Source organism: Bos taurus, chromosome 8, assembly GCF_002263795.3.
Source record: "Bos taurus isolate L1 Dominette 01449 registration number 42190680 breed Hereford chromosome 8, ARS-UCD2.0, whole genome shotgun sequence".
Classification (NCBI taxonomy): Eukaryota; Metazoa; Chordata; class Mammalia; order Artiodactyla; family Bovidae; genus Bos; species Bos taurus.
The window spans coordinates 39,164,114-39,190,698 of record NC_037335.1 but is presented as its reverse complement, the minus strand read 5'-3'; the positions used below and the strand labels follow the sequence as shown (position 1 = coordinate 39,190,698).

The 26,585-nt window shown below is 41.2% G+C and overlaps 1 protein-coding gene and 1 long non-coding RNA gene across 11 annotated transcripts in view; one reads left to right on the top strand and one right to left on the bottom strand.

Moving 5' to 3' along the window:
• Positions 1–26,585, top strand: part of PDCD1LG2 (programmed cell death 1 ligand 2) — a 102,988-nt gene that overhangs the window by 20,322 nt on the left and 56,081 nt on the right. For 4 of the 5 annotated variants that reach the window (XM_059889187.1, XM_059889186.1, XM_059889185.1 and 1 more), the window contains exons 3-5: positions 1,585–1,890; positions 15,685–15,951; positions 24,439–24,576. In XM_059889187.1, coding sequence (XP_059745170.1) covers positions 1,585–1,890; positions 15,685–15,951; positions 24,439–24,576 — 711 coding nt within the window. The remainder of the gene's footprint in view (positions 1–1,584; positions 1,891–15,684; positions 15,952–24,438; positions 24,577–26,585) is intronic. The other variant, XM_059889188.1, reaches the window with a different exon arrangement.
• Positions 1–26,585, bottom strand: part of LOC104969334 (uncharacterized) — a 103,704-nt gene that overhangs the window by 30,146 nt on the left and 46,973 nt on the right. For 5 of the 6 annotated variants that reach the window (XR_009495735.1, XR_009495739.1, XR_009495734.1 and 2 more), the window contains one exon: positions 24,561–25,049. The exons of the other annotated variant lie outside the window; for it this stretch is intronic. This is a non-coding gene — a long non-coding RNA (uncharacterized lncRNA). Of the gene's footprint in view, positions 1–24,560; positions 25,050–26,585 lie in introns of those variants that run through there. 6 annotated transcript variants of the gene reach the window in all.

Below are 26,585 nucleotides of genomic sequence, written 5' to 3'. Positions count from 1 at the left end.
TCTTAATGACTCCCCATTCATTATTGATGGAAACAGCGTAATTTTGTACAGTCTCTCACAATTTATTCATGCATACACTACTTTCATTAGTTTTGCCATGTTTGACTACTCTTTGCACTATTGTTTTTATAGAATTATCTAAATCAACTGAGCTTTTATTTTTTGAACAAAACAATCTACCCCTGTGGTAAATGGAAAACCAGTATCAATGATACTAGTAAATAGAAGATATGAGCAAAAATAAATGCAATAAAAGTAAAGTGGTGCTTTAAAGTCTACCCTGATAATATCTGTCTGAGCGCTTCTTGTTTTATTAAAAGGAAAAATAACCATTGTTAGAAATGTGAAAGTCTAGTTGCAAATTGTATGTAATTTGAAAGATTGAAATAGAATTGAAGAGGGGATAAATTCTTCTCTGCATAACCCAACTCCCTTTGGGCCTTGATTCTTTCATATGTAAAATCATTGTGCATACTTCTTGAGGTATATGCCTCACATTTTGGGAACTACTGTTTCAAAAACTATAGATTTTGAAGTCAACCATCTGACTGGCTCTGAATTTTAACTTTACTAATTGTGCATCCTGAAACAAACCTCTTTGACCCAGTTTCTTTAACTATAAAACAGTAATGATTATGCATATTTTATGGTTGCATTTTCAATATTGAATAATATGGTTTAGAGTCTAGAACAGTGGCCGACACATGGTAGATATACATTAAGTATTAGTATTAGTAGAAAAGACATTTCTACAGTGGGCTTGTATGATGTAGTGGTCAAGAGCACTTGAACTTAGCAATACCTAGGTCTGATCCTGGCTGTGCAATCTTAGGCAAGTTGTTTAACCATTCTGTGTCAGTTTCATTTTCTAAAAAGAAGATGGCTCTACCTCATTGTCTTGCTGGGAGACTAAAAGAGATCATGTGTTAGCAGAGGCCCACCACCTAGTAAGAATTCAACAGTTGATAGTCGTTATTATTACTATCTTTGCGGAGAAGGCAATGGCACCCCACTTCAGTACTCTTGCCTGGAAAATCCCGTGGACGGAGGAGCCTGGTAGGCTGCAGTCCATGGGGTCGCTAAGAGTCGCACACGACTGAGTGACTTCACTTTCACTTTTCACTTTGATGCGTTGGAGAAGGAAATGGCAACCCACTCCAGTGTTCTTGCCTGGAGAATCCCAGGGACAGGGGAGCCTGGTGGGCTGCCGTCCATGGAGTTGCACAGAGTCGGCCACGACTGAAGCGACTTAGCAACAGCAGCAGCAGCTGCTGAGAGGAGGTAAAATTTGGCAGGGAATGATGTAATTTGATCCATATAAAGAAAATGAGCTTGGATCATGGGAGCAGGAGGCCAGTCAGCTGTACAGGTGAGGAGTGTTGAGAGGCAAGAGCAGGGATCAAGAATCACACTCTTCCACAAAGTGGATAGGGCAAGGGATAGAAAAGAACTTCTGCAAATGCCCAGATACTGATAGATGTCTCCTGGGAAACCGAGGTTGTATGGGTCTCCTCAGCTCCCCCACTCTGAACAGAACTGAAATGTGAAGGCAGACAGTGGGAGAATGTCTTATTTTCTGTTCAGCTTTGTTCACAGTGACCATCCCAAAGGAAATGTACATGGTAGACTACGGCAGCAATGTGACCTTGGAGTGTGATTTTGACACTGGAGGTCCTGTGGAACTCGGGATTTTAAAAGCCAGTTTGCAAAAAGTGGAAAATGATACAGTCTTGCTCAGTGAAAGAGCCACTTTGCTGGAGGAGCAGCTGCCCCTGGGGAAGGCCTTGTTCCTCATCCCCCGAATCCAGCTGAAGGATGCAGGGCAGTACCGCTGCCTGATCATCTATGGGATTGCCTGGGACTACAAGTACCTGACGCTGAAAGTCAAAGGTGAGTACTTTCAGGGACTGGAATCCACAGAGGCACCTCTCCAGTGCAGGACCTGTGTTAGCTGCAAGTAACAAGTCCACTGAAGCTAGCCCAAGCAAAAACTGGGACGATGATTATAAAGAGAAAAAGCTACCTCAGAGAAGACAAAAGCACCTGCTCAGAAGTAGTTTTTCATATCTATGTATAAAGCAATGGAGGTGAGGGTAAATAGGGGTAGAGGGAATAAAACGGGTCTAGAGAAAGCCAGGAAAATGACTCTCTGTAAGTTGGGAGGGTACCAAAGATAAGTTTTGCCTAATTCACAGGAACGATATTGGCTTGATATTATACTACTCTTTCAGAGTCCAGAGTTTTTTAAACTATGATTTGCTACCCATTAAAAGTTTAAAATATCAGTTTAAAGAGTGACAAAAGTGGGCTTTTTACCAATAAAATTAATAAATGAATAGAATTGAATATATCAGGGCATCACAAACTATTTCAGAGGGGATGTGTGTGTGTGTGTGTGTGCACGCATGCGCACACATGTGGGTGTGCATCTTGGCTTGTGGTATAATAAATTCTTTCTCACTCTGGGTCATAGTCTAAAATGTTTGGGAAATGCTACTCTAGCCTCAGTCTTATCTATTGCACAGAAAACAGCTGAAGTTCAGAGAACTGAAATGGGTAGCCTGAGGGAGCCAATTCAGTAGCTGTCTCCATTCCTCTGAGTTGAGGGCTCTCTCCACTACAACATGAGCCAAGAACCTAAATCAGAAGAGAATCTTCAAGTTGCTGTTTCTTCTGGAAAAGGTCACTTGAGCAAAGACATAACAACTATAGAAAAGTAGATTTGGCTCTGTCAATCAGCTTGTGTGTCTCAGCCTTTACTAACTGCTCTGAGGTAAACTATGTCAGTTTTCCTCTGCCACTAGACCTCAGAGGATCTCTTCTGTCTTCTGGAGAGTCTCCGAATTTTGGTCCCTAAAGACCATTGACCTTGACAGCTGTGGTGTGATTTTACAATCTGGAATAAAGAAGGACAAACTGGTATAATTAGACATGAGGGTGAATGTTGTTTTCACCTGTGACCTTGAGTGGGTTATTTCAATTTTCATCAGAGTTCAGTCGCTCAGTTCTGTCCGACTCTGTGACCCCATGGACTGCAGCACTCCAGGTTTCCCTGTCCATCACCAACTCCCAGAGCTCACGCAAACTCATGTCCATTGAGTTGGTGATGCCATCCAACCATCTCATCCTCTGTCATCCCCTTCTCGTCCTGCCTTCACTCCTTCCCAGCATCAGGGTCTTTTCCAATGGGTCAGTTCTTCTCATCAGGTGGCCAAAGTATTGGAGTTTCAGCTTCAGCGTCAGTTCTCCAATGAGTATTCAGGACTGATCTCCTTTAGGATGGACTGGTTGGATCTCCTTGCAGTCCAAGGGACTCTCAAGAGTCTTCTCCAACACCACACTTCAAAAGCACCAGTTCTTCAGTGCTCAGCTTTCTTTATAGTCCAACTCTCACAACCATACATGACTACTAAAAAAACCATAGCTTTGACTGGATGGATCTTTGTTGGCAAAATAATGTCTCTGCTTTTTAATATGCTGTCTAGGTTGGTCAGAGCTTTCCTTCCAAGGAACAAGAATCTTTTAATTTCATGGCTGCAGTCACCATCTGCAGTGATTTTGGAGCCCCCAAAAATAAAGTCTGTCACTGTTTCCATTGTTTCCCCGCCTATTTGCCATGATATGATTGGACTGGATGCCATGATCTTCGTTTTCTGAATGTTGACTTTTAAGCCAACTTTCTCACTCTCCTTTCACTTTCATCAAGAGGCTGTTTAGTTCTTCTTTGCTTTCTGCCATAAGGGTGGTGTCATCTGAATATATGAGGTTATCATAATCGGAATTTTTCTTATTTATAAAAGAATAGCAATAGTAGCTGGAGAAGGCAATGGCACCCCACCTCATGGGAAAATCCCATGGACGGAGAAACCTGATAGGCTGCAGTCCACGGGGTCGCTAAGAGTCGGACATGACTGAACGACTTCACTTTCATTTTCACTTTCATGCATTGGAGAAGGAAATGGCAACCCACTCCAGTGTTCTTGCCTGGAGAATCCCAGGGATGGGGGAGCCTGGTGGGCTGCTGTCTATGGGGTCGCACAGAGTCGGACACAACTGACGTGACTTAGCAGTAGCAGCAGCAATAGTAGCATCTACCACATAAGATTACTGTAAAAATTAAAAGAGATAACGTAAAAAACTGAGCATGATGCCTGGCATATGGTGGGTGTCCAGAGATTTGGTTCAAAGACCCTCAGTTCCCGCAAGGATAGTGCCCTCTTACACATCAACTAACAGTGAATCATCAAGAAAGCCCTGAGCCTGGATGTAACCTCCTTCTACCTTTACTGCATTTTCTACAATCAGCTGGGAGGAGCTCCAGACATTGACATTAGTCTGAGTTTAATCAATGGTTGGAGAGAGAGCTCAACATCCTCATGATCTCCTAGTGTCCTTGGATATCTACACCCCAAAATCACTGCCCCGTGTTTGTTGATCTTTGTGGGCATGCTTTAATGCATGTAGGGTCTTTGGGCAATTTGATACCAGTCCCAGTCTTTCTTGCTCTGGCTGAGGGGTGTCCCTCATCCATGGAAAGGCACTCTGCCTGCTTCCTCACCTAGATCAGGGATGACTTGACAGGATGACTCAAACCTTAATTAATTAATTATTAATCCCTTATACCTTTAATGATTGTCCAGCTAGACTATATGGGATCACAAAGACCTTCTATGGGATGCATACACATAGACAGTTTTAGGAAATTAGTTTCTAGATTTTCATCTTCCTCAAATACTCTTTCCCTAAATTGACTGTGCCTGAGAATGTGTCTTCCAGGCAAGGCTCTTGGGGTTCCCCTAAAACACTTCCTCTTTTAATTTTGCTTTACCCACTTCATATAAAGCCTACCTCTCACCCATCATGAATATAGTGCTTTGCTCCGAGGTGTAAAAACTTCCATAGTGCCAAACAAAAGAATGACTGGAAATATTGATATCTTACCAAATTGTAATGACTAACAAATCCTTCAGCAAACCAGGAAGTATCAAATTCTCTGTTTTCAGAAAAATTGAAGGAGTCCCTAATACAGTTAATAGCTAATAAAAAAAGAAATACTTTTGTTATATAAATCATAAGGCTTTCAAAGAATGAAATATTACTATAACTGAACTCCTTCCATGCCCACCTATTTATTCATATGAGCATGATTCCTTAGCACTTATAGCTACAAAAAAATGAAAAACAGAAATAGAATTGATTCTGAAGATTGTCTCATTCCAACTTTTAAGTCATTTGTGTCCTCATGCACAGATAGAAAATGAGAATCCCATCCATACCATTAAGAGATACCTTTCCAGTAAACTTTTCTTAAGTTTAATAATTGTCAATATTCATAATATTTGTTTTGATTTTACATGTGCTGATAATAATGGAAACTAGACCTCAATGCTGAAGAAAAATTTGAACACTTAAAGCCTCATTGTCACAAGAAAAAAATTTAATTTCAATAGCTATTCATTTTTGTTATTGCAAAGAAACAAAAGGATAACCACCAAAGGAGTGATCAAACATGTTGCATTAGGATAAAATTCTGTAGAAGTGGAATGGGAACTGATATTTAAGGAATATTAATAGAAAGAAAAGTTCTGACCATTTATTTTTATTTTTTTATGAATATATTTATTTATTATTTATTGGCTGCACTGGATCTTTGTTGCCATATGTGGACTTTCTCTAGTTGTGGTGTGTGGGCTTCTCATTGCAGTGGCTTCTCTTACTGTGGAGCACAGGTTCAAGGCACATGGGCTTCAGTAGTTGTGGCTCACAGGCTTAGTTGCTCTGCCGCATGGGGGATCTTCACAGACCAGGGGTCAAACGGGTGTCCCCTGCATTGCAAGGAGGATTCTTAACCACTGGACCACCAGGGAAGCCCTGTATTTTTCAGTGGATGGTGGTGTGTATTAAAGACACCTTCTTGGATATCAAGGTGATGTTGGATACATTTGTGAATGAGTGAAATGCCTTAATGAAAATATGTGTTCATAAAATGCTAAACATTATATATTTTTCCAATATAGAAACCTATGAAATATTCCAAGAATAAACTTAATAAATATGTGAGAGGGAGCACACTACATCACAATTGTTTTAGGAGGAATGCAAGCAAAAAGGGAAAAAAAAAAGGAGGTTGAAGTTAAGCACCTAAGGATATTCTGCCCTAATTGGGGGTCTCTGAAAGAAACAGGGGAGATCTGAGACCCCAGTTAGGGTGCACTTAAATAGAACAAGACTAGAGGGAGGATGTGTTTGTCTTTAAAATGCCTAATTTTTGGCATATACTTGAAAATAGATTTATAATATTTTCTTTGATGTCTGGACAACAGTTCATAATAAGTATGGTGAAAAGAGGATTGATTTCATAAGGACAGGAAAAAAAACACCAGATAGCATGGCTAAAGAGTTTATAAAAGTAACAGAAGGCTGCAGTTTTTGAAATGCCAGGTTGCAACCCAAGATTAGATATCTGTCAGAGGAAGGCCAAGCAGCATGATGGAAGAGGAGAGCACAGCAGCCCTGAGAAGCAAGGGATTGAGCACAGTGGCTGAGAACCGGCCTGTGCATGGATCCCAGACAGACATAGAGCAGAAGCTAAGAATAGAAGGGCCAAACCATCCTGAAGGCCTGAGCAGGCTAAGGCTTGGCAGAATTTCTTTAAATCAACAGAAAGGCCCAGGATAGAGTACAACTTCATCAAAAAGTGGAGGAATAAGGCATCATAGAGAGAAACAGCCCTCACCCTAAGAAGGGGAAGACAAACAGCATAGGGAGGAGATAGCCCAAGAGAAACATCTTCGTAGTGAAATGATGTCTGTACATTTAGCTTCTAGACCCAGAAAAAAAAGCATTTGCTAAAATAACTTAGTAATGAGGCTAAATCTCTGCTCTGTCTTTTCTCCCTGGGGAAACAGAAGGGAATAAGGAAAGCCTGAGTTAAGAAAACAATATCCTGAATTTTGAGGGGTGGGAAAGCTCCTGGAAATTACAGACTGTTTAACCTGATGTTCCTCTCCAGGTCATTTAACAGACCAATTGAGAGCAGTCCTAAAATATTTCTTTTAATGACTGCTAGAAACCTGCCAGGACTCTTTAAATTTAAGGCATTTAAAACTACATTTTTTTCCACCTTAGTTATGGTCATTATGATGATAAAGCAGATAATACTATGTACAGTAGATAATATAGTGCTATAATATAATAATATCATATACTATATGATTCAAATGTTACTGGCAACTTTATTTCAGAAATGCTAAAGTTGCCAGTAACATTTGAATCATATAGTCAGAAATAGCAGAATAATAGAAAGCATTTAAACCAGTGGAAACTGAAATCAGAAAGTAGTAAATCTTTTAATGAAACAAACTGAGAAGCCAAATAGAGAATAGTGAGGCAAGTCAGCAATTAGTGAAAGCAGGAAGAGATAATAATTACCAGTACTAATTGACTATTTAATACGTTCTAGGTACCTAACTCATTTATCATTCTAACACTACAGTTAAGGATAAGTAATACTGTGCTTATTTTACTAATGAGGCTTAAGGCTTGACAGGTTATGTAAGCAGCACTGAAGTCTAGTCAAAACTTTTGGACTCTAAGGCCCATGTTCTTAACTAGTATGCTTACCATGTGTTGTTTTGCTAAACCAGACAAGTAAGTACCAATGGGTTAAAGCTACCATGAGGCAAAATTTGACTTGGTGTCAAGATAATCTTCCCAATGAAAGTTTAACTTTCTTATTGTCTAATCACTGCAAGGACTAATTCTGGAAGTAGGAGCTTCCATACGTAAGTGTATTTAACCAAAAGTTAGTTATCTAGCAGGTTACCAATATCAAGGAAAAAAAAATATTATTAAAGAGAAAAAGGGACATTTCATAATGATAGAAAAAAATCAATTCAGCAAGAAGATATAACAATCCTAAATGTATATACATCTAACCATATAGCTTCAAAGTGTATAAAACAAAATTTGACAGACCTAAAAGGAGAAATAAACTGATCCATAATCATATTTGGAGATTTCAACTCATCTCTATTATAACTGGTAGAATATCCAAAAAGAAAACAAGAGAGTAGAACAGCATTAGCCATTTTCATTGACTTATATAAAACTCAAGCCCAACAACTACAGAATATACATTGTTTCCAAGTGCATGTGAAACATTCAAGATAGTCATCTAGCAAAGCTGCTGGAGAAGATACTTTTTGTTGAGCAGGAAGTTGGACTAATTGAATTTTAAGATCACTGCCACCTCTAAAATTCTAAAATTTACTCATATTTTCCTAAGAATATCACCCCTGCGACCAGCTTCCCCATTGTGTGTTGCTGATAATGATGTGTTTTTACCCACTTCCCAAATAAGATGGGGAGACTTCTTTAATGTTATGTAAATGAAGGATGTGGGCTCATGCCTCTCCCTCAGACCTTGCTCGTTCTTTTTAAAAAAATGTATTTTATTTTTTCATTGACGAATAGTTGATTTACAATGTTATGTTAGTTTTGTGTGTGATTCAGTTTTATGTGTATGTATATATGTATATATATAGATATGTGGTGTATATATATATATATTCTTTTCCCAATTCTTTTCCATTATAGGTTATTACATATTTTGAATATAATTTCCTGTGCTATACAGTAACTATTTGTAGTTCGTCTATTTTATATATAGTAGTGTATATCTGCGGAGAAGGAAACGGCAACCCACTCCAGTATTCTTGCCTGGGGAGTCCTGTGGACGGAGGAGCCTGGTGGGCTGCCGTCTATGGGGTCATACAGAGTCGGACACTACTGAAGCCACTTAGCAGCAGCAGCAGCAGCAGCAGTGTATATCTAGGGCTCCCCAAGTGGCTCAGTGGTAAAGAATCCGCTTACCAATACAGGAGACATGAATTTGATCTCTGGGTTGGAAAGAGCCCCTGGAGAAGGACATGTCAACCCACTCCAGTATTCTTGCCTGGGAAATCCCATGGACAGAGGGGCCTGGAAGGCTATAGTCCATGGGGTCGTAAAGAGTCAGACATGAATTAGCAACTAAACAGCAGCAGCAGCAGTGTGTATCTATTAATCCCAAACTCCTAAATTATCCCTCTGCCCCATCCCCCTATAGTAACCATAACTTTGTTTTCTATGTCTATGAATCTACTTCTGTTTTGTAAATAAATTCATTTGTATCATATTTTTAGATCCCACATATAAGTGATATCATGATATTTGTCTTTGACTTATTTCAATTAGTATGCTAATCTCTAGTTTCATCCAAGTTACTGCAAATGACATCATTTCATTGTTTTTTTTTAATTTAAATTTTATTTCATTGTTTTTTATGGCTGAGTTATATTTTATACACACACACACACTTTGGCCTTGGAGTGCAAAATGAAGTAGGGAAAAGCTAACAGAGTTTTGCCAAGAGAACGCAGTGGTCATAGCAAACACCCTCTTCCAACAACATAAGAGAAAACTCTACACATGGACATTACCAGATGGTCAATAGTGAAGTCAGATTGACTATATTCTTTGAAGCCAAAGATGGAGAAGCTCTATACAGTCAGCAAAAACAAGACCAGGAGCAGACTGTGGCTCAGATCATGAACTCCTTATTGCCAAATTCAGACTGAAATTGAAGAAAGGAAAACCACTTGACCATTCAGGTATGACCTAAATCAAAGTCCTTATGATCATACAGTGGAAGTGATAAATAGATTGAAGGGATTAGATCTGATAGAAAGAGTGCCTGAAGAACTATGGACGGAGGTTTGTGACATGGTACAGGAGGCATTGATCAAGACCATCCCCAAGAAAAAGAAATGCAAAAAGGCAAAATGGTTGTCTGAGGATGCCTTACAAATAGCAGGGATAAGAAGAGAAATGAAAGGCAAAGGAGAAAAGGGAAGGTATATCCATTTGAATGCAGAGTTCCAAAGAATAGCAAGGACAGATAAGAAAGCCTTCCTCAGTGATCAATGCAAAGAAATAGAGGAAAACAACAGAATGGGAAAGACTAGAGATCTCTTCAAGAAAATTAGAGATACCAAGGGAACATTTCATGCAAAGATGGGCTCGATAAAGGACAGAAATGGTATGGACCTAACAGAAGCAGAAGATATTGAGAAGAAGTGGGAAGAATACACAGAAGAACTATACAAAAAAGATCTTCATGACCCAGATAATCAGGATGGTATGATCGCTCACCTAGAGCCAGACGTCCTGGAATGTAAATTCAACTGGGCCTTAGGAAGCATCTCTATGAACAAAACTAATGAAGGTGATGAAATTGCAGTTGAGCTGTTTCAAATCCTAAAAGATGATGCTGTGAAAGTGCTACGTACGCCAGAACTTTGGAAAACTCAATATGCCAGCAAACTTGGAAAACTCAGCCATGGCCACAGGACTGGAAAAGATCAATTTTCATTCTAATCCTGAACAAGGGCAATGCTAAAGAATGTTCAAACTACTGCACAATTGCACTCATGGCTCAGACAGTAAAGCGTCTGCCTACAATGCGGGAGACCCGGGCTCAATCCCTGGGTCAGGAAGATCTCCTGGAGAAGGAAATGGCAACCCACTCCAGTATTCTTGCGTGGAAAATCCCATAGATGGAGAAGCCTGGTGGGTTACGGTCCATGGGGTCGCAAAGAGTCAGACACGACTGAGCGACTTCACTTTCACTTTCACACGCTAGCAAAGTAATGCTAAAAATTCTCCAAGCCAGGCTTCAACAGTACATGAACTGTGAACTTCCAGATGTTCAAGCTGGATTTAGAAAAGGCAGAGAAAACAAAGATCAAATTGCCAACATCCATTGGATCATAGAAAAAGCAAGAGTTTTTCAGAAAAACATCTACTCCTGCTTTATTGATTACACCAAAGCCTTTAACTGTGTAGATCACAACAATCTGTGGAAAAGTTTTAAAGAGATGGAAATACCAGACCACCTTACCTGCCTCCTGAGAAATCTATATGCAGATCAAGAAGCAACAGTTAGAACAAGACATGGAACAACTGGTTCCGAATTGGGAAAGGAGTACATCAAGACTGTGTATGGTCACCCTGCTTATTTAACTTATATGCAGAGTACATCATGCTGGGCTGGATGAAGCACAATCTGGAATCAAGATTGCTGGGAGAAATATCAATAACCTCACATATACAGATGACCACCGTTATGGCAGAAAATGAAGAGGAACTGAAGAGACTTCTGATGAAAGTGAAAGAGGAGAGTGAAAAGGTTGGCTTAAAACTCAACATTCAAGAAACTAAGATCATGGCATCCGGTCCCATCACTTCATGGCAAATAGATGAGGAAACAGTGGAAACAGTGACAGACTTTTTATTTTCTTGGTCTCCAAAATCACTACAGATTGTGATTGCAGCCATGAAATTAAAAGACTCTTGTTCCTTGGAAGGAACGCTACAACCAACCTAGATAGCGTATTAAATAGCAGAGACATTACTTTGCCAACACTGATCCGTCTAGTCAGAGCTATGGTTTTTCCAGTAGTCATGTATGGATGTGAGAGGAGGACTATAAAGAAAGCTGAGCACCAAAGAATTGATGCTTTTGAACTTGGTGTTGGAGAAGATTTTTGAGAATCCCTTGGGCTGCAAGGAGGTCCAACCTGTCAATCCTAAAGGAAAGCAGTCCTGAGTATTCTTTGGAAGGACTGATGCCGAAGCTGAAACTCCAGTACTTTGGCCACCTGATGTGAAGAACTGACTCATTGGAAAAGACCCTGCTGCTGGGAAAGATTGAAGGCAGGAGGAGAAGGGGATGACAGAGGATGAGATGGTTGGATGGCATCACCAACTCAATGGACATGGGTTTGAGCAAGCTCCAGGAGTTGGTGATAGACAGGGAAGTCTGGTGTGCTTCGCAGTCCATGGGTCACAAAGAGTCAGGCATGACTGAGCAACTGAACTGAACTGAACACACACATACACCACATCTTATTTCTTTACCAATTCATCTGCCAATGAACATTTATATTCCTTCCATATCTTGGCAATTGTAAATAGTACTGTAGTGAACATTGCAATGCATATATTTTTTCAAATTAGAGTTTTCATCTTTTCTGGATATATGCCCATGGGTGGGATTGCTGGATCATATGGTAATTCTGCTTTAAGGATCCTCTATCCTGTTCTCCATCATGACTATAGCAATTTACATTCCCACCAATAGTGTAGGACAGTTTAAGTGAGAAGAGGTATATTAAGGTGATGGAGTCAGGTTTAGAGCTACTCACCCCAGTTGTCTCTAAGTTCTTGACTAAGTGAGATATACCCAGAGTAATTAGTAGCCAAATGGGAAATGAGCTCCAGTTTTTAAAATAATAACTGGATTAACACATATTTTTTTTCCTTTTGCCTCTCCCTACATTGAGCCTTCTCTTATAATCTGCACTGGAGAACATGACTCAGAATAGGGACTTCTGGTTTCTTGTTCCCTGGTCTTAAACTGAGTCCAGATTTGCAATCAGACCCTGAAGTCACTCATCCATCCAGCCTCATAGATAAGAAAATCTGCCCCACCACTCAGCCACAAACAAAAGCTGGACTAGTGTGAGTGAGGAAAATGTGAGAGCTTTTTGAGGCAGGCAGCCCAGCAGGCCTGACCAAGTATGCTTAGTGGCATGGAACAGAGAACTTCAAGAAAAGGCCACAGGTTATAAACAGCTCTTCGAGGTACAGTCATCCTGCTCTCTGGTGACCCATGACCAAGTGAGTGAAGCAGAAGATCCAGGTTCAATCCCTGGGTGGGAAAGATTCTCTGGAGAAGGGGTTATGCACTCCAGTATTCTTTCCTGAAGAATTCCAGGGACAGGGGAATGTGACAGGCTACAGTTAATGGGGTAGCAAAGAGTCAGAGACGACTGAGTGACTAACACAATCAAATTAGCAACTCATAACATAGAGACACACAAGGAAGGCTCTCAAAAGGCAAAAGTTGTGGAAAGGGGCTTGAATATTCCTTCCACCTCCACAGAATGTAAAAGTGTGGAACATGAACTCAGTACCTAGAAAACACTTAGTAAGTCATACATACTTGATGTTTTCCATGTGGCTGTTACCATTATTTTAGTAGAAAAATCACTTTTCACCATTTGTACTCATTTATACTCCTCCCAAAAATTTAAGAAAAAAATGTTTATTCATATGTGGGCCGTATATATGTCTTTACTTCAAAGATGGTATCAAAATTCTATTTCTTAAAGGCTAGCCATTGAAAGCTAGTGCCCACCCTCTCTTCCTTTCACCAAAAATCAAGAGGTTACTTTTTGCATTCCCTTGTGCTTGCATATGTGGCTAACATTTATTTTTAGCTATAGTCTGAAACAGTTGGACAATTTGTCCTTGTGTCTTCCTGGTGCTCTCAGTGTCACTTGTATCTATTTTAGATCTCAGTTTTCCAGAGGACAGGGAAGAATGTCTGGTTAATTCATTCAGCATCCACTGCACAGAATGGTGTGTGTGTATGTGTGTGCATGCACGTGTGTGTGCATATGTGCATGTGTGTGCATGTGTGGGGTGTTAGAGAGGAGAAATAACTAATAAATATACTGTATTCTTGAATATTTATAGACATAATCTAGGTCTTTAAAAAATAATAGCACTTATCATGTACCTGCTGTTCAGTTCAGTTCAGTTGCTCAGTCATGTCCGACTCTTTGCAACCCCATGAACTACAGCACGCCAGGCCTCCCTGTCCATCACCAACTCCCAGAGTTTACCCAAACTCATGTCAATCAGGTTGGTGATGTCATCCAGCCATCTCATCCTCTGTCGTCCCCTTCTCCTCCTGCCCTCAATCCCTCCCAGCATCAGGGTCTTTTCCAATGAGTCAACTCTTCCCATGAGGTAGCCAAAGTATTGGAGTTTCAGCTTCAGCATCAGTTCTTCCAATGAACACCCAGGACTGATCTCCTTTAGGATGGACTGGTTGGATCTCTTTGCAGTCCAAGGGACTCTCAAGAGTCTTCTTCACACCACAGTTCAAAAGCATCAATTCTTCAGTGCTCAGCTTTCTTCACAGTCCAACTCTCACATCCATACATGACCACTGGAAAAACCATAGCCTTCACTAGACGGACCTTTGTTGGCAAAGTAATGTCTCTGCTTTTCAATATGCTATCTAGGTTGGTCATAACTTTACTTCCAAAGAGTAAGCGTCTTTTAATTTCATGGCCGCAATCACCATCTGCAGTGATTTTGGAGCCCCCAAAAATAAAGTCTGACACTGTTTCCACTGTTTCCCCATCTATTTCCCATGAAGTGATGGGACTGGATGCCATGATCTTCATTTTCTGAATGTTGAGCTTTCAGCCTACTTTTTCACTCTCCTCCTTCACTTTCATCAAGAGGCTTTTGAGTTCCTCTTCACTTTCTGCCATAAGGGTGGTGTCATCTGCATATATGAGGTGATTGATATTTCTCCCAGCAACCTTGATTCCAGCTTGTGCTTCTTCCAGCCCAGCATTTCTCATGATGTACTCTGCATATAAGTTAAATAAGCAGGGTGACAATATACAGCCTTGGCGTACTTCTTTCAGGATTTGGAACCAGTCTGTTGTTCCATGTCCAGTTCTAACTGTTGCTTCCTGACCTGCATACAAATTTCTCAAGAGGCAGATCAGGTGGTCTGGTATTCCCATCTCTTTCAGAATTTTCCACAGTTTATTGTGATCCACACTGTCAAAGGCTTTGGCATAGTCAATAAAGCAGAAATAGATGTTTTTCTGGAACTCTCTTGCTTTTTTGATGATCCAGCAGGTGTTGGCAATTTGATCTCTGGTTCCTCTTCCTCTTCTAAAACCAGCTTGAACATCTGGAAGGTCACAGTTCACATATTGCTGAGGCCTGGCTTGGAGAATTTTGAGCATTATTTTACCATATTTGCCCTTTCTGAACACTTTACATGTATTAACTCATTTCATCTTCAAAGTGTTGTCAGAGCTGCTCTAGGTCTTTGCTCAAAACTCATCAACCCCCACCTTCAGCAGGAGTAAACATAAATCTTTCCATTAAAAGGTCCAGAGATAAGAAAGGAAACTGCAAGCAAAAGCAAACAAACAACACAAAAAACCCAAATCCAGATGAAACCAACGGGGGCCAAGATGGCAATGAATCTGACCTCCCACAGGTGTCTAGGTCTTCATTTTTCTCTCCTCCGAATCTTGAAGAAGAAAGAAGAAAGGGGGAAGTGGAAATAAAGTTTCCTCCTGAAGATGTTAGAAAATACTAAATAAAGTGGGATGTAGGGGTTATCTAATGATTTTGTTTATCCATCGTCTTTTTTTCCTCCAATCTCTGACTGTGAGATAATTTACAGCCACAGATTGTGATAGGATAAAGCACCACTGAGATTTGAAATCAAGCCTCGATTGTGCATAATTGGCTCCACCAGTTAATAACTCTGTATCTTAGAGTGAAATAAACCTCTCTAGCCTCAGTTACCTTCAACAAAAATTGGGAATATTGATGATGCTCTTTTGTTGTAAAAATTAAATTATTCAGTGATGTAAAAGAGCATGATATCTGGGACACAGGAAATGTTTTAAAAGTTAAAACCATTTTTATTTAATATTGATAATGATAATTTATTTCATATGACATTAAGTACAGGGATCTATAGGAGTCAGAAACGAGAGACTTATTTCTTCATTTTTTTTTTTTTTGTCCCAGCTTCCTATAAGAAAATAAACACTCGCCACCTCAAGGTCCCAGGGACAGATGAGGTAGAGCTCACCTGCCAAGCTGAAGGCTATCCCCTGGCAGAAGTGTCTTGGCCAAACATCAGTATTCCTACCAACACCAGCCACACCAAGACCTCTGAAGGCCTCTACCAGGTTACCAGTGTTCTGCGCCTAAAGCCACACCCTGGCAGGAATTTCAGCTGTGTGTTCTGGAATGCCAATGTGAAGGAACTCACTTCAGCCACCATTGTCCAAGGTAAGAGCTGCCCACACTTCCTAGCTCTACCAATCAGGGTTCAGGCAAGAAATGGATGACACAGTCAGAATGAATAACCTGAGAAGACTGTAATAAAGGGAATGATTAAGGTTTAGAGAAACTACTAAAAGTAGGATAGGGCACCTGGGACTTCAAAAGTCGTGGAGCTGTACCGCCCTTGCCTCCAGGAGAGGCTGCTGGAACCTGGAAGAGGGACCTGGGGCCTCCAGTACAGGGGTACTGCCAGCTGCGGCCACTCCCAAGAATAGAAGGTGATGAACAGATGCCCCAACCTTGTTCTCCCACCCTCCAGTCTCCTGCTGGAGTCTCCCACTGCCAGAACGCAGGTGAGGTCAGAGAACAAGGAAGTCCTCTGATATGTTCATAAGGTCAGCCTCTCAGAGCTTAGAATAGAGTGTTAGAGTGCAATGAATGGACCCAAAGAAGAAACTGAAAATACCCAGCATAAAGACTGATCACTTTGATTCAGGCATAATGCCATGTGTCAGCAGTATAAATATTACTTTGCTGGCTTTTCTGCCAGCCAAGTGGTTTTAGAGTTTTCCAGGAAAACTGACCTCTTTAAAAAAATCGCTTATAGACTTCTCTGGCTATGCTGAATCCTATACTTTAGAACTTCATGCATCAGTAAAATTTATAACAGTTCTCATAGTCTGCTAATTTTTTATCTGCTAAGAACATTCATTTGACAAATAAGAGCAGCTAACATTTAGTATTAGGTCATTTAGTATCAGCTAACATTTAGTATCATAATCATTTTATAAGACAAGTCATTTTTTTGCAGAGGCATAAGTCTCCTATTGTTCCACAACCATCATGGGCTTTATTTTTTTTAAGAATTTTATTTATTTATTTAGCCATGTCAGGCCTTAGTTGTGGCATGCAGATCTTTCCTTGCAATGCATGGACTCTCTAGTTGTGGCGCACAGGCTTAGTTGCCCCAGGATATGTAGAATCTTAGTTCCCTGACCAGGAATCAAACCCATATCCCTGCATTGCAAGGTGGATTTTTTAGCATTGGAACACCAGGGAAGTCCCCACTGTGGGCTTTAGACAACACAAATTTATTAGCTCACACTTCTGGAGGTCAAAATTCTGAAAAGAGCTTTACTGGGCTCAAATCAAGTTGTCCTGGGATTGTAGAGGCTCTAAGAGAGAATTCATTTTCTGGATTTCTCCACTTTTGGGAGGCTACCTCCATCCCTTGGCTCATGGCCTTTCTTTCCACCTCCAAAACCAGCATTAGATTTCTGCTTCTGTCATCACATCTCTTTCTTTAACTCTCTTGCCTCTGTCTTCTACCTCTTAAGGACCCTTGTGATTACATTAGATGCCCCTCCAATACATACCTCAACCTGATAATTCAGGATAGTTTTCCCATTTCAAGGTCCTTAATATAACCACATCTGCACAATCCTTTGTTATGTAGGATGATGCATTCATAGGTTTCAGAACATGGACATCTTTAAGAGGAGCCATTATTCTGCTATCTTACCAATAAGGGATATAATTTCAGAACAAAGACAGTCCTTAGTAGTGATTAAATTTGACTTTACAGAAGATTTGATATATTATCATTATATTCCACTATTTACTCTCTATCTTAGTTAGATAAAAGGGCTTATGATGAGGACTTGTGTGGCATGCAGGCATTTAGGTATTGACCCAAAGGGGCAGAAGTGAGATGTTCAAAAATTAAGACAGGAAAGAAGGAAGAGAAAATAGAAGGGTGCATTATTCCAATAGTTGGCATGAACAGTAGAAGCTGAAATACTCAAGAACCTCGTGAGAAGTGTATAGATCATCTCCTAAAATGTTAACTCAAAGAGCTTCAGACTGAAGGACTAATCTTTTGCTTTCACCCCCAGTGGTGAGCAGTTGTCCCCAGGAGTATAATTTCCTTCTGCTGTGAGCTATGCATGCATGTGGGCTGAGAGAGCTCTCCCAGCATCTATGGCATCAAAGTCATTTCAGGGCAGAAAGCAAGTGTCCACCTGAGGGAGTCACTGACCATGAAGTGAGTTTAGGCCCACCCAGAATTCTACCCAATATGTGGCTAAACTCAGAAGAGAGGCTGAGAGAAAGTGAGGCAGGATGACAGTAGTCAATCCCTTGCACTGCTCAAGTCTGTCCCTTCATGCCCTGTATTCTAACTACTGTCTCCGAGCCTTTGGGCAGGGAAGTAGCTACTATCGCTGCACAAGATACATATACCAGAGTTCATGAAACAAGTTACAGTTTCTACTGCTGCAACTGATCCCAAGCCATAGTTGATATTTGTCATCTCTCTCATCAGCATACATTCTAGCTTTCCCTCACTCAGCATTTCAGATGGAATAGTTTGTTTGCCTGGAGGGTGGAGGGAAGGAGGGGTATGGGGGTGACTCAGACTTTCAACACTGGGAAACCTGAGCCCTTAGTCCCCTCATCCTCAGCAGACTGCAGTTGTTGCAATTGCCTTTTCATTGTTATCACTGGGTATGGAAGTTACAAGACTCAGAGAATCAGTGGATCCCTGAGTTCCAGACAGTCTTCCCTGCCTCCATTGTGTAGCAGCATTGGAATTCTTCATGGGAACCATTACTTTGCCAACAAAGTTCCGTAGAGTCAAAGCTATGGTTTTTTCAGCAGTTATGTATGGATGTGGGAGTTGGACTATAAAGAAGGCTGAGCACTAAAGAACTGATGCTTTTGAACTGTGGTGTTGGAAAAGATCTTGAGAGTCCCTTGGACTGCAAGGAGATCAAACCAGTCAATCCTAAAGGAAATCAATCCTGAATATTCATTGGAAGGCCTGATGCTGAAGCTCCAATACTTTGGCCACGTGATGTGAAGAACTGACTCATTAGAAAAGGCCCTGATGCTGGGAAAGATTGAAGGCAGGAGGAGAAGGGGATGACAGGATGAGATGGTTGGATGGCATCACTGACTTAATGGACATGAGTTTGAGTAAGCTCTGGGAGAAGGACAGGAAAGCCTGACGTGCTGCAGTCCACGGGATTACAAAGAGTCAAATACAACTGAGACTGAACAGCAACAACGTGGGAATCAAGATCAGTTCCTCTACCAGTATTATTATTCTTTGCTTTGCCCGCTGGTCTGACGGTGGATAGAGCTCAAGTTGACTAGGCAGTAGCTATAACTTTACATGCGGTAGAACATGTCCCTTGGTACACAGCATCCTTGGTAGAAGTATTGGCCACTAGGGAACTGGAATTTTAATCCAGGGCAACCTAAATTTGTGGATAGGAGAAGCAAAGACTCTACAAGTAGGTCACTGGAAAAAGTGATGAGAGGAAACAACCCTCAGCACTGGGGAAGCCCTGGCACAAAAGCAGCACACTGTTGAGGCATGGCTGTCAGGGAGAAGTGAGTTAGAACCTGCACAGAACCATCCATCATTCAGCCACATTGAGCCATGGCTGAAATCACATGGGACAGACAGAATATGAGTTGGGGCACCAGAGATACCTGCTCTATCTCAAATTAAATTTTGTCATGGACTGGCACTGATCCACAGGCCAGTCAGAGAACTTTGAAATGACTCAGTGCCTATCTCATCATTAATTTCCTAGCATTTTTTTTCTAGAAAATAAAATCCTCCCTGATATAGTTTTAGAGGCAGCCAGCTCCATTGTCATTCCAAATCCCCATTTCCCCATCTCCCCACACTTCACTACACAATTCCAACACTAAAGTTAGCCCAGCTTCTTTCTAAGTTATTATGATGAAGTGAGAAGGCAAAGAGAGGATTCATGCTAAGGATATGGACAGAAATGAAGACATTATAAGTGTACCATTTTGAGGACCAACTTTAAGTGAAAATAATGAATTAGGCAAGTTGACCTTTCAACATTCTCTACATCTCCTTTTATCACAACTAAGACCACCAGACTTGTCACCTTATAGAAACTGAGCTATAACTAATTTGTACCAGAGCTCCACAGACTCAAATATTAATAATCCCAGGGGAATTAGTTTTTTCCAAGAATTGTTTAGTCAACTTTCCTTTGTTATGTAGAATTTTCTGTCTGGTTGAATGTTGGCCAATATTGGATGAAATGTGGTTTTCTAGAGTGACACTTACATAAGGATCTTCACTGGGAAACAAGGGCCTGGATAAGAAGAATTTGGAAATAACTACAACCTACCCTTGTCATCACTGATTACATCAGTATTTTTCTCTTCATAGTAGAGAGGTGGACAGGCAGACTGACCATTTGTCTAGAAGCCTTAAAGCAGTGAGAAGTTAAGAATGAAGTAAGCTGGCCCTTCTCTCCATGGGAGAGACCTAATAGTAGAGTCAATAATTGTGGAGGTACCTGTGGGGTCTGCATCAGAGCTTGGGAGCTCCTAGGATATCGCTCATGAATGCAGCCAGCAGGGAGATGGAGGAATCTTTGTGCAGTTAGATTCTCTGAGTTGAGAGTCGCTCTCAGCTCTATATTCATCCTGCCCCCAGTCATGGATCCTCCGCTCCAAGTAGTATCCTTTCCTCACCCTGTACTCTCTGAACCTACTTGCACCTCTCTGGTCACCATGACTTCTTTCCTCAGGCAGTTTCTTCCACACAAAATATCATTCTTCATTGTCTTCACCAGCTCTCAGGGTAGTTCAGGTAACTCCAGAGTACAAGGTATCTTTCCCTCATCTCACTTCCTAAGACCTATTTCTTTGTTTGCCTGCTACTGTGCTTGTCTTTTCTCTTTCATTGCTCTTTTATTTTCAATGCATTTTAATTGTTCACATGAGTCTTCTTTATATCCAAACTAAAGCAAAACCTGAGTGCTCTGCCCATGGTGAGTGCTCTGCCCATGGTAAGTGCTCAGTAAATGTGAGATTAATGACTTGGAGACTTACTCTTGGACTACCCCAGTCCTATCATCCCAGCTGCCAGTCTGTATGGTACAAATGGTTGCCTAGTTTGTGATACAAATACCGGTAACAAAATGACCAAAGTCACACATCCTCCCATGGATTCCTTGCTTCTATTTCTCAAAGACATTTTTAAGTTGTCTTATGACTGTGCCCTTTCTCATTAATTGGCTTCTCACTGCTGACTTCTGTGACCCACACATACTTCTTTAAAAGTCAATGAATAAAACACATAGAGCAGTGAGAGTCTGGGGTGGGAGGTGCTCCAGTAGCTCCAGAATAGATGACTGAACATCCTAATTTTCAATCAGAAATTAAGGAGCAGTGACACCATTTTCCTTTTGAAACAGGGTTCCTTCCACTCAGCCAGTGATGCGTTTTCATTAGGAAATATAATGAGATGGGAGCACAGGAAATAACTATAACAAGACCCTTGTAGGGCTGGCAGAGAAGCTCTCCCAGGAGACTTGGAGGTGACTCTCTGGCAGTGCTCAGGAGCACGGGCTCTGAGGTCAGGTGGACTAGAATTTCAAATCCTCTCTCTGCTACCTCCTAGCTTTGAGAACATGAACATATGACTGAGCCACCCTAGAACTCAGCCTCTCATCTGTAGAATAGGGAAAAATAATAGTAGATACCTAATAGAGTTATCATGAGGATTAAATGAAATATGTAAAGTCCTTAGCAGTTAAAAAGGATAGATACAGGAAAAAAAAAAAAAAACCATGGTTTGTCCAGCAAGAAGCCTGGTTTCCTTATAAGTGCATGAGACTGTAGATAAGAACAGATCCAATATTTTTCCCATCACATCAGGACATCTCATTGTTAAGTAGCATGCAATTGTTATAAAACAGTCTAGAATAATATGCATTAGGATTTAGGCTAAGAGGACTCGAAATATAGTAGCTTAAAGCAGGAGTATACTTCTCTCTGATGTCACATTCAGAGATAGAAGGTGGGTCAGAGCAGGTAAGTTGCTGTATTCTATATAGTAATTCAGTAATCTAGATTCTTTCCATTGCTCTGGCACTCTCCAGGATGTTACCCTGTTGAACTGTCAAAACTAGGTCACTGCTACATTCATGTTTCAGCCCACAGAAAGAAAAAAAATATACCCAGTGTTTGAAGGCCAAGACACAAAAAAAACCCATTCTCTAGTCCTGAACTTAGTTCACATGGCTGGCCATACCTAACTGCAGGGAAGGCTTAGACATGTAGTCTCAGCAAAACCATGTGTCCAGCTAACACCTAGCTAATACTAGAGAAGAAACAGAGAATGGATTTAGCAGTCTGTCACAAGATTTAACTAATGATAAGAAAGATTGGGCAAGGTAGACTAGATGGACAGATAGTCAATTCAGTCCAGCAAATCCTTATTGACACCTTTCTTGTAGCTGGTGCTTGCCTCTAGGGGATTCAGAGATGACTTTGCAAAAATCTTTGTAATTTCATGTACTTATATTCTAAGCAGACTGAGGTCTTATTGCATGTTCAGCATTAGAAAATCTTTAAGAATAAGTAGAATTTGTGTTTGGAAGGAACTATGAGGGAACCTTACAGGACAAGGGTTTGCATAAAGGCACTGAGGTAAGGACATCTCCTGCTATGGGGACAGTAAGAACTCCTTGACTTATGGTGCTATATGCAGCAAATACTTAATAAGCACTTCCTGTGTGTGTGTGCTCAGTCGCTCAATTGTGTCCAACTCTTTGCAACCCCATGGACTATAACCCATCAGGCTCCTCCATCCACAGAGTTTTCCAGGCAAGAATACTGAAATGGGTTGCCATTTCCTATTCCAGGGGATATTCCCAATCCAGGGATTGAACCTGCAGATTCTTTACCACTGCACCACCTGGGAAGCCCTAGTAAGCACTTCTAAGAAAACATTAGTTACTCTGGGTTATGCGTGATAAGGGCTGTTAGCTAGATATATTGTGGTGATAACTCACAGTGTATACAAATATTAAATCGTTATGGTATATGCCTGAAACTAGTATGTTATATGACAATTATACCTCAATTAAAAATTTTAAATATGGATTACCCAACGTTTAGATGAAGCAAACTTCTTAATGCTTTTTATCTTTATGTTCACTACAATCTTAAACTTAGAGACAAATACCTGTGGGGCCTGAGCTTTGGATCAGACAGATCTGTGTTTGCAGTCCTGGTTTGGCCACTTACTTAGCACTGATGTGTGCATGTGTGCTCAGTCACTAAGTCTTGTCCGTCCCTTTGTGACCCCGTGGACTTCAACCCACCAGGCTCCTCTGTCCAAGGGATTTCCCAAGCAAGAATATTGGAATGGGTTGCCGTTTCCTTCTCCAGGGGATCTTCCCAATCCAGGAATCAAACCGGCGTCTCCTACTTGGCAAATGGATTCTTTACCACTGAGCCACCAGCCCATTAGCAGTGATGACCTTAGATCTTGGAGCCTTACTTCCTCAACTCTAAGATGAGTGCCTCAAATTAAATGACACCTAGTCTCTTCTTAGCTAAAACTGTCTGTGGTTCTCAGATAGCACTATGATGGGAGAAGGGGAAGACAGGGCAGGACTGAGCCCTTCCTCAAGAGCAGTTTTGGCAGACTTTTCCAGGACCAGGCTATGACACTTATTCTTTTTTTGGCCGTGCCCAGGCCGTCAGCAGTGAGAGTGCAGACACCCAACCACTGAACAGCCAGGGAATTCCCTGTTATGTTTATTCTTTATGAGTTACTCCATAAGGCAAAATTCAGCCTGTTGGAAAGGGCACAGTTTACTTGAGTATGCTTCCATCTCCCTGTAGTGAACCCCCATCCAGGCCTGTCCTTGGTCAGTCTGGAGCCCTCATTCCAACCAGAGCATTCCTTTAAAAGGCTTTCCCCAGCCTCCAAACTTACTCTTCTCATCCACCTCTCTACTAAACTCATCTCTTCCTCAGTGCCAGACCTTGATTCCCTGAGAAAAGGAAAATGGCTAGCTGTAATGATTCACATTAAGATACGATATTCTGTTTTTTCAAAAGGATCCTCTTAATCCTAGAGGTTGAATAACTGATCAGATATATTCTAAGCATCATGAATGCTTGATAGTGGAAGGGGAGACATATTCGGGCTGAGGGACTATCCTACTGTAAAAAGAGAGATGATGAAGGAGAAACAGCAAGGAAGGAAGGAAGAAAAAGAAGGAAAGGAAGGAGAAGGAAGGAAGGGAGAGAGGAAGAAAGAAGAGAAAGAAAGAGAACATAATACAGTAGGTATATAAGACTGGTGAAAAACATGGAATGTGGAATCGGGCAGCCTGGACTATATCTCAGCTATGTCACTTAATGTGTAATTTTAGGAAGGTGTGCTAGGTCTCTGTGCCTCACTTTCTTCATCAATAAAATGAGAGTTATAGTACAGCCTGCCTCATAAAGTGGTCATGAAGAGTAAAGAAGCTGATACAGACGTCATTCATATAGACACAGCATTCATAGAAAAACACCTGGCATGGAGTAAACGCTCAATGCAAGTTGGCCGTGTTGGTTATAACTCACTTGGCTGCACTGTTGGTTTGCCTCTGAGTTACCATACAGTGGGATTCTGGTGCTTTTTCTTTCTGCCAGGTCCTCTGGAAGACCCCAAGATCCCTTCATCTTCACTGCTTCATGTTTTCATTCTCTCCCTCATCGTTGCTCCCATATTCATAGCCACAGTGGTAGCCCTAAGAAAACGACTCTGCCAGAAGTTGTATTCTGGAGAAGGTAAGTGAGTTTTATTCATGGTGACCAAGTAGACTGGGTGTCTGCAGTGTGAGGCCCTGTTTGGCCCCACTGACTTGTAGCTTCATACTGTGTCCACTCAGGGCTCATGAGTTTCTTGGGGCTTGTCCTGATGATTATTTCCCAGGAGAAAATGCCTGTGGTCTTCAGTAAGATACAATTTTTTTTTGAATAAAAATATTGATAAAAGTAAAAATTAAAAAACTGAATATTTTTGAATGAGTGCTTCATTCCTGTAGCTGAAATGGTTTGCTTTGTTCTCTGAGCCAAGAAGTGTCATCAGCCTCATGAGATCAGTGTTATTTGGGCAATGCGGATGGTTGTGCAGTCAGAGTTCACTGGTGGGAGGATGGCAGGATCCTTCATGAGGACTCCTTTAGTTCTCATTCCTCCTTTGCCCATTCTGGGTCTGAGCTGGGCTGAGCTGTCCTCTTCCCCACAGGAATCTGAATCTTCTGGTTGGGTAAGGAAAGGAAAGAAGTGTGAGGCCATCTGGTGTAGGGAAAGCACCTGACTGGTGGTACCCTGAGATCTTCCAGCAGCTCCCTCCTCAGCCCATCACAGGCTCACCAGCCTATTCCCATTCCTCTGTGACAGTGAGGCAGAGCATGCCTGTGGTGTTTGAACCCAGGCCAGAATACCTGCAAGCCCATCTGGTGCTTTCCTAAACAGGTCCTTTCCTACACAGCACCCAGTGAGCCTCCTCCCAAGATCTATACACAGCCTATAGAAAAGGAAATAGCAGCTAGGAATAATTCACTAAGAATTTGAAGTGGTCACTATTTGAGGACTGGGGGGCTTTTCAGTGATTGTTATCCTACATTTACAATCTAACTTCTATATTCTCATCTGCCATGAAATATTGTCATCATCTATTTGTCCGTTGACCTACGTGTGCATTAGCTTGGGTAGTAACCACAAACCCTCTACTGTAGAATCCAAGATCCACGAACTGTTGTCAAAAGAAAGAGGGGGTTTGGGGAGGAAGGAGGAAGGGAATAAGGGAGGGAGGAAAGGAGAAAAAATGGGATAGGGAGAAAGAATGGAAGTAGAGGAATTTTAGGGTCTTGCCCAAAAAATCATGGACTAAACAGAATCACTTCTGAAAATCTGTGACTTCAGAGAGTCATGACAGATGCACCTCATCAGGACCTTATTTTCTGTATTCTTTTTCTTTTTTTGGCTGCACTGGGTTGTCGTTGCTGCATGGGCTTTCTCTGGTTGTGACAAGCAGGGGCTACTCTAGTTGCAGTGCATGGGCTTCTCATTGTGGTGGCATTTGCTGTGGAGCACAGGCTCTAGAGCGTGTGGGTTTCAATAGTTGTGGCATGCGGGCTTAGTTGCTATGCAGCATGTGGGATCTTCCCGGGCCAGGGATCAGAAACCTGTCCCTTGCACTGGCAGGCAGATTCTTAACCACTGAACCACCAGCAAAGTCCTGCATTCCTCTAGTACTTCCCTCATGTATACCCCTCAGAAGCATTTTATAACCAAGGTTCCAGGCTTGGGGCCTGAGAACCCATTAGGCACCTCATAAATGAGCAGCAGATTTTTTATCCTTACTCTCTGAGAAAATGAAGTAGAGCCACATTTCTTAAAGATAGAATGGAGAAAAGAAGTCTTCCCCTCATCCCTCATCCCAATTTCAAATGTAAGTAGCACCAAGTTGGGTGTGAGTCTCAGGCACCAACTAGAGTGGGAGAGATTTGTTACTAATAAGAGTTAAGTGAATACATTTTCAAGTGATTTATTTTTTAATAAACTAAAGTGAAATCACCATTGCTACGTAATAGCCCTCTGTAACTCTTGTGCTTTGGGATCTGCTCTCTTAGAAGGGAGTATACAAGTACACATGAATTCAAGGACTATGGTTTCTCATTTTCATCAGTATATGTCCAGTGTCTAAAACATTACCTGGCATATACAACAAAATTGTTCAATAAAATTTTAGACTTTGAACCTCTGATATGCAGATATGTATGCTAACCTGC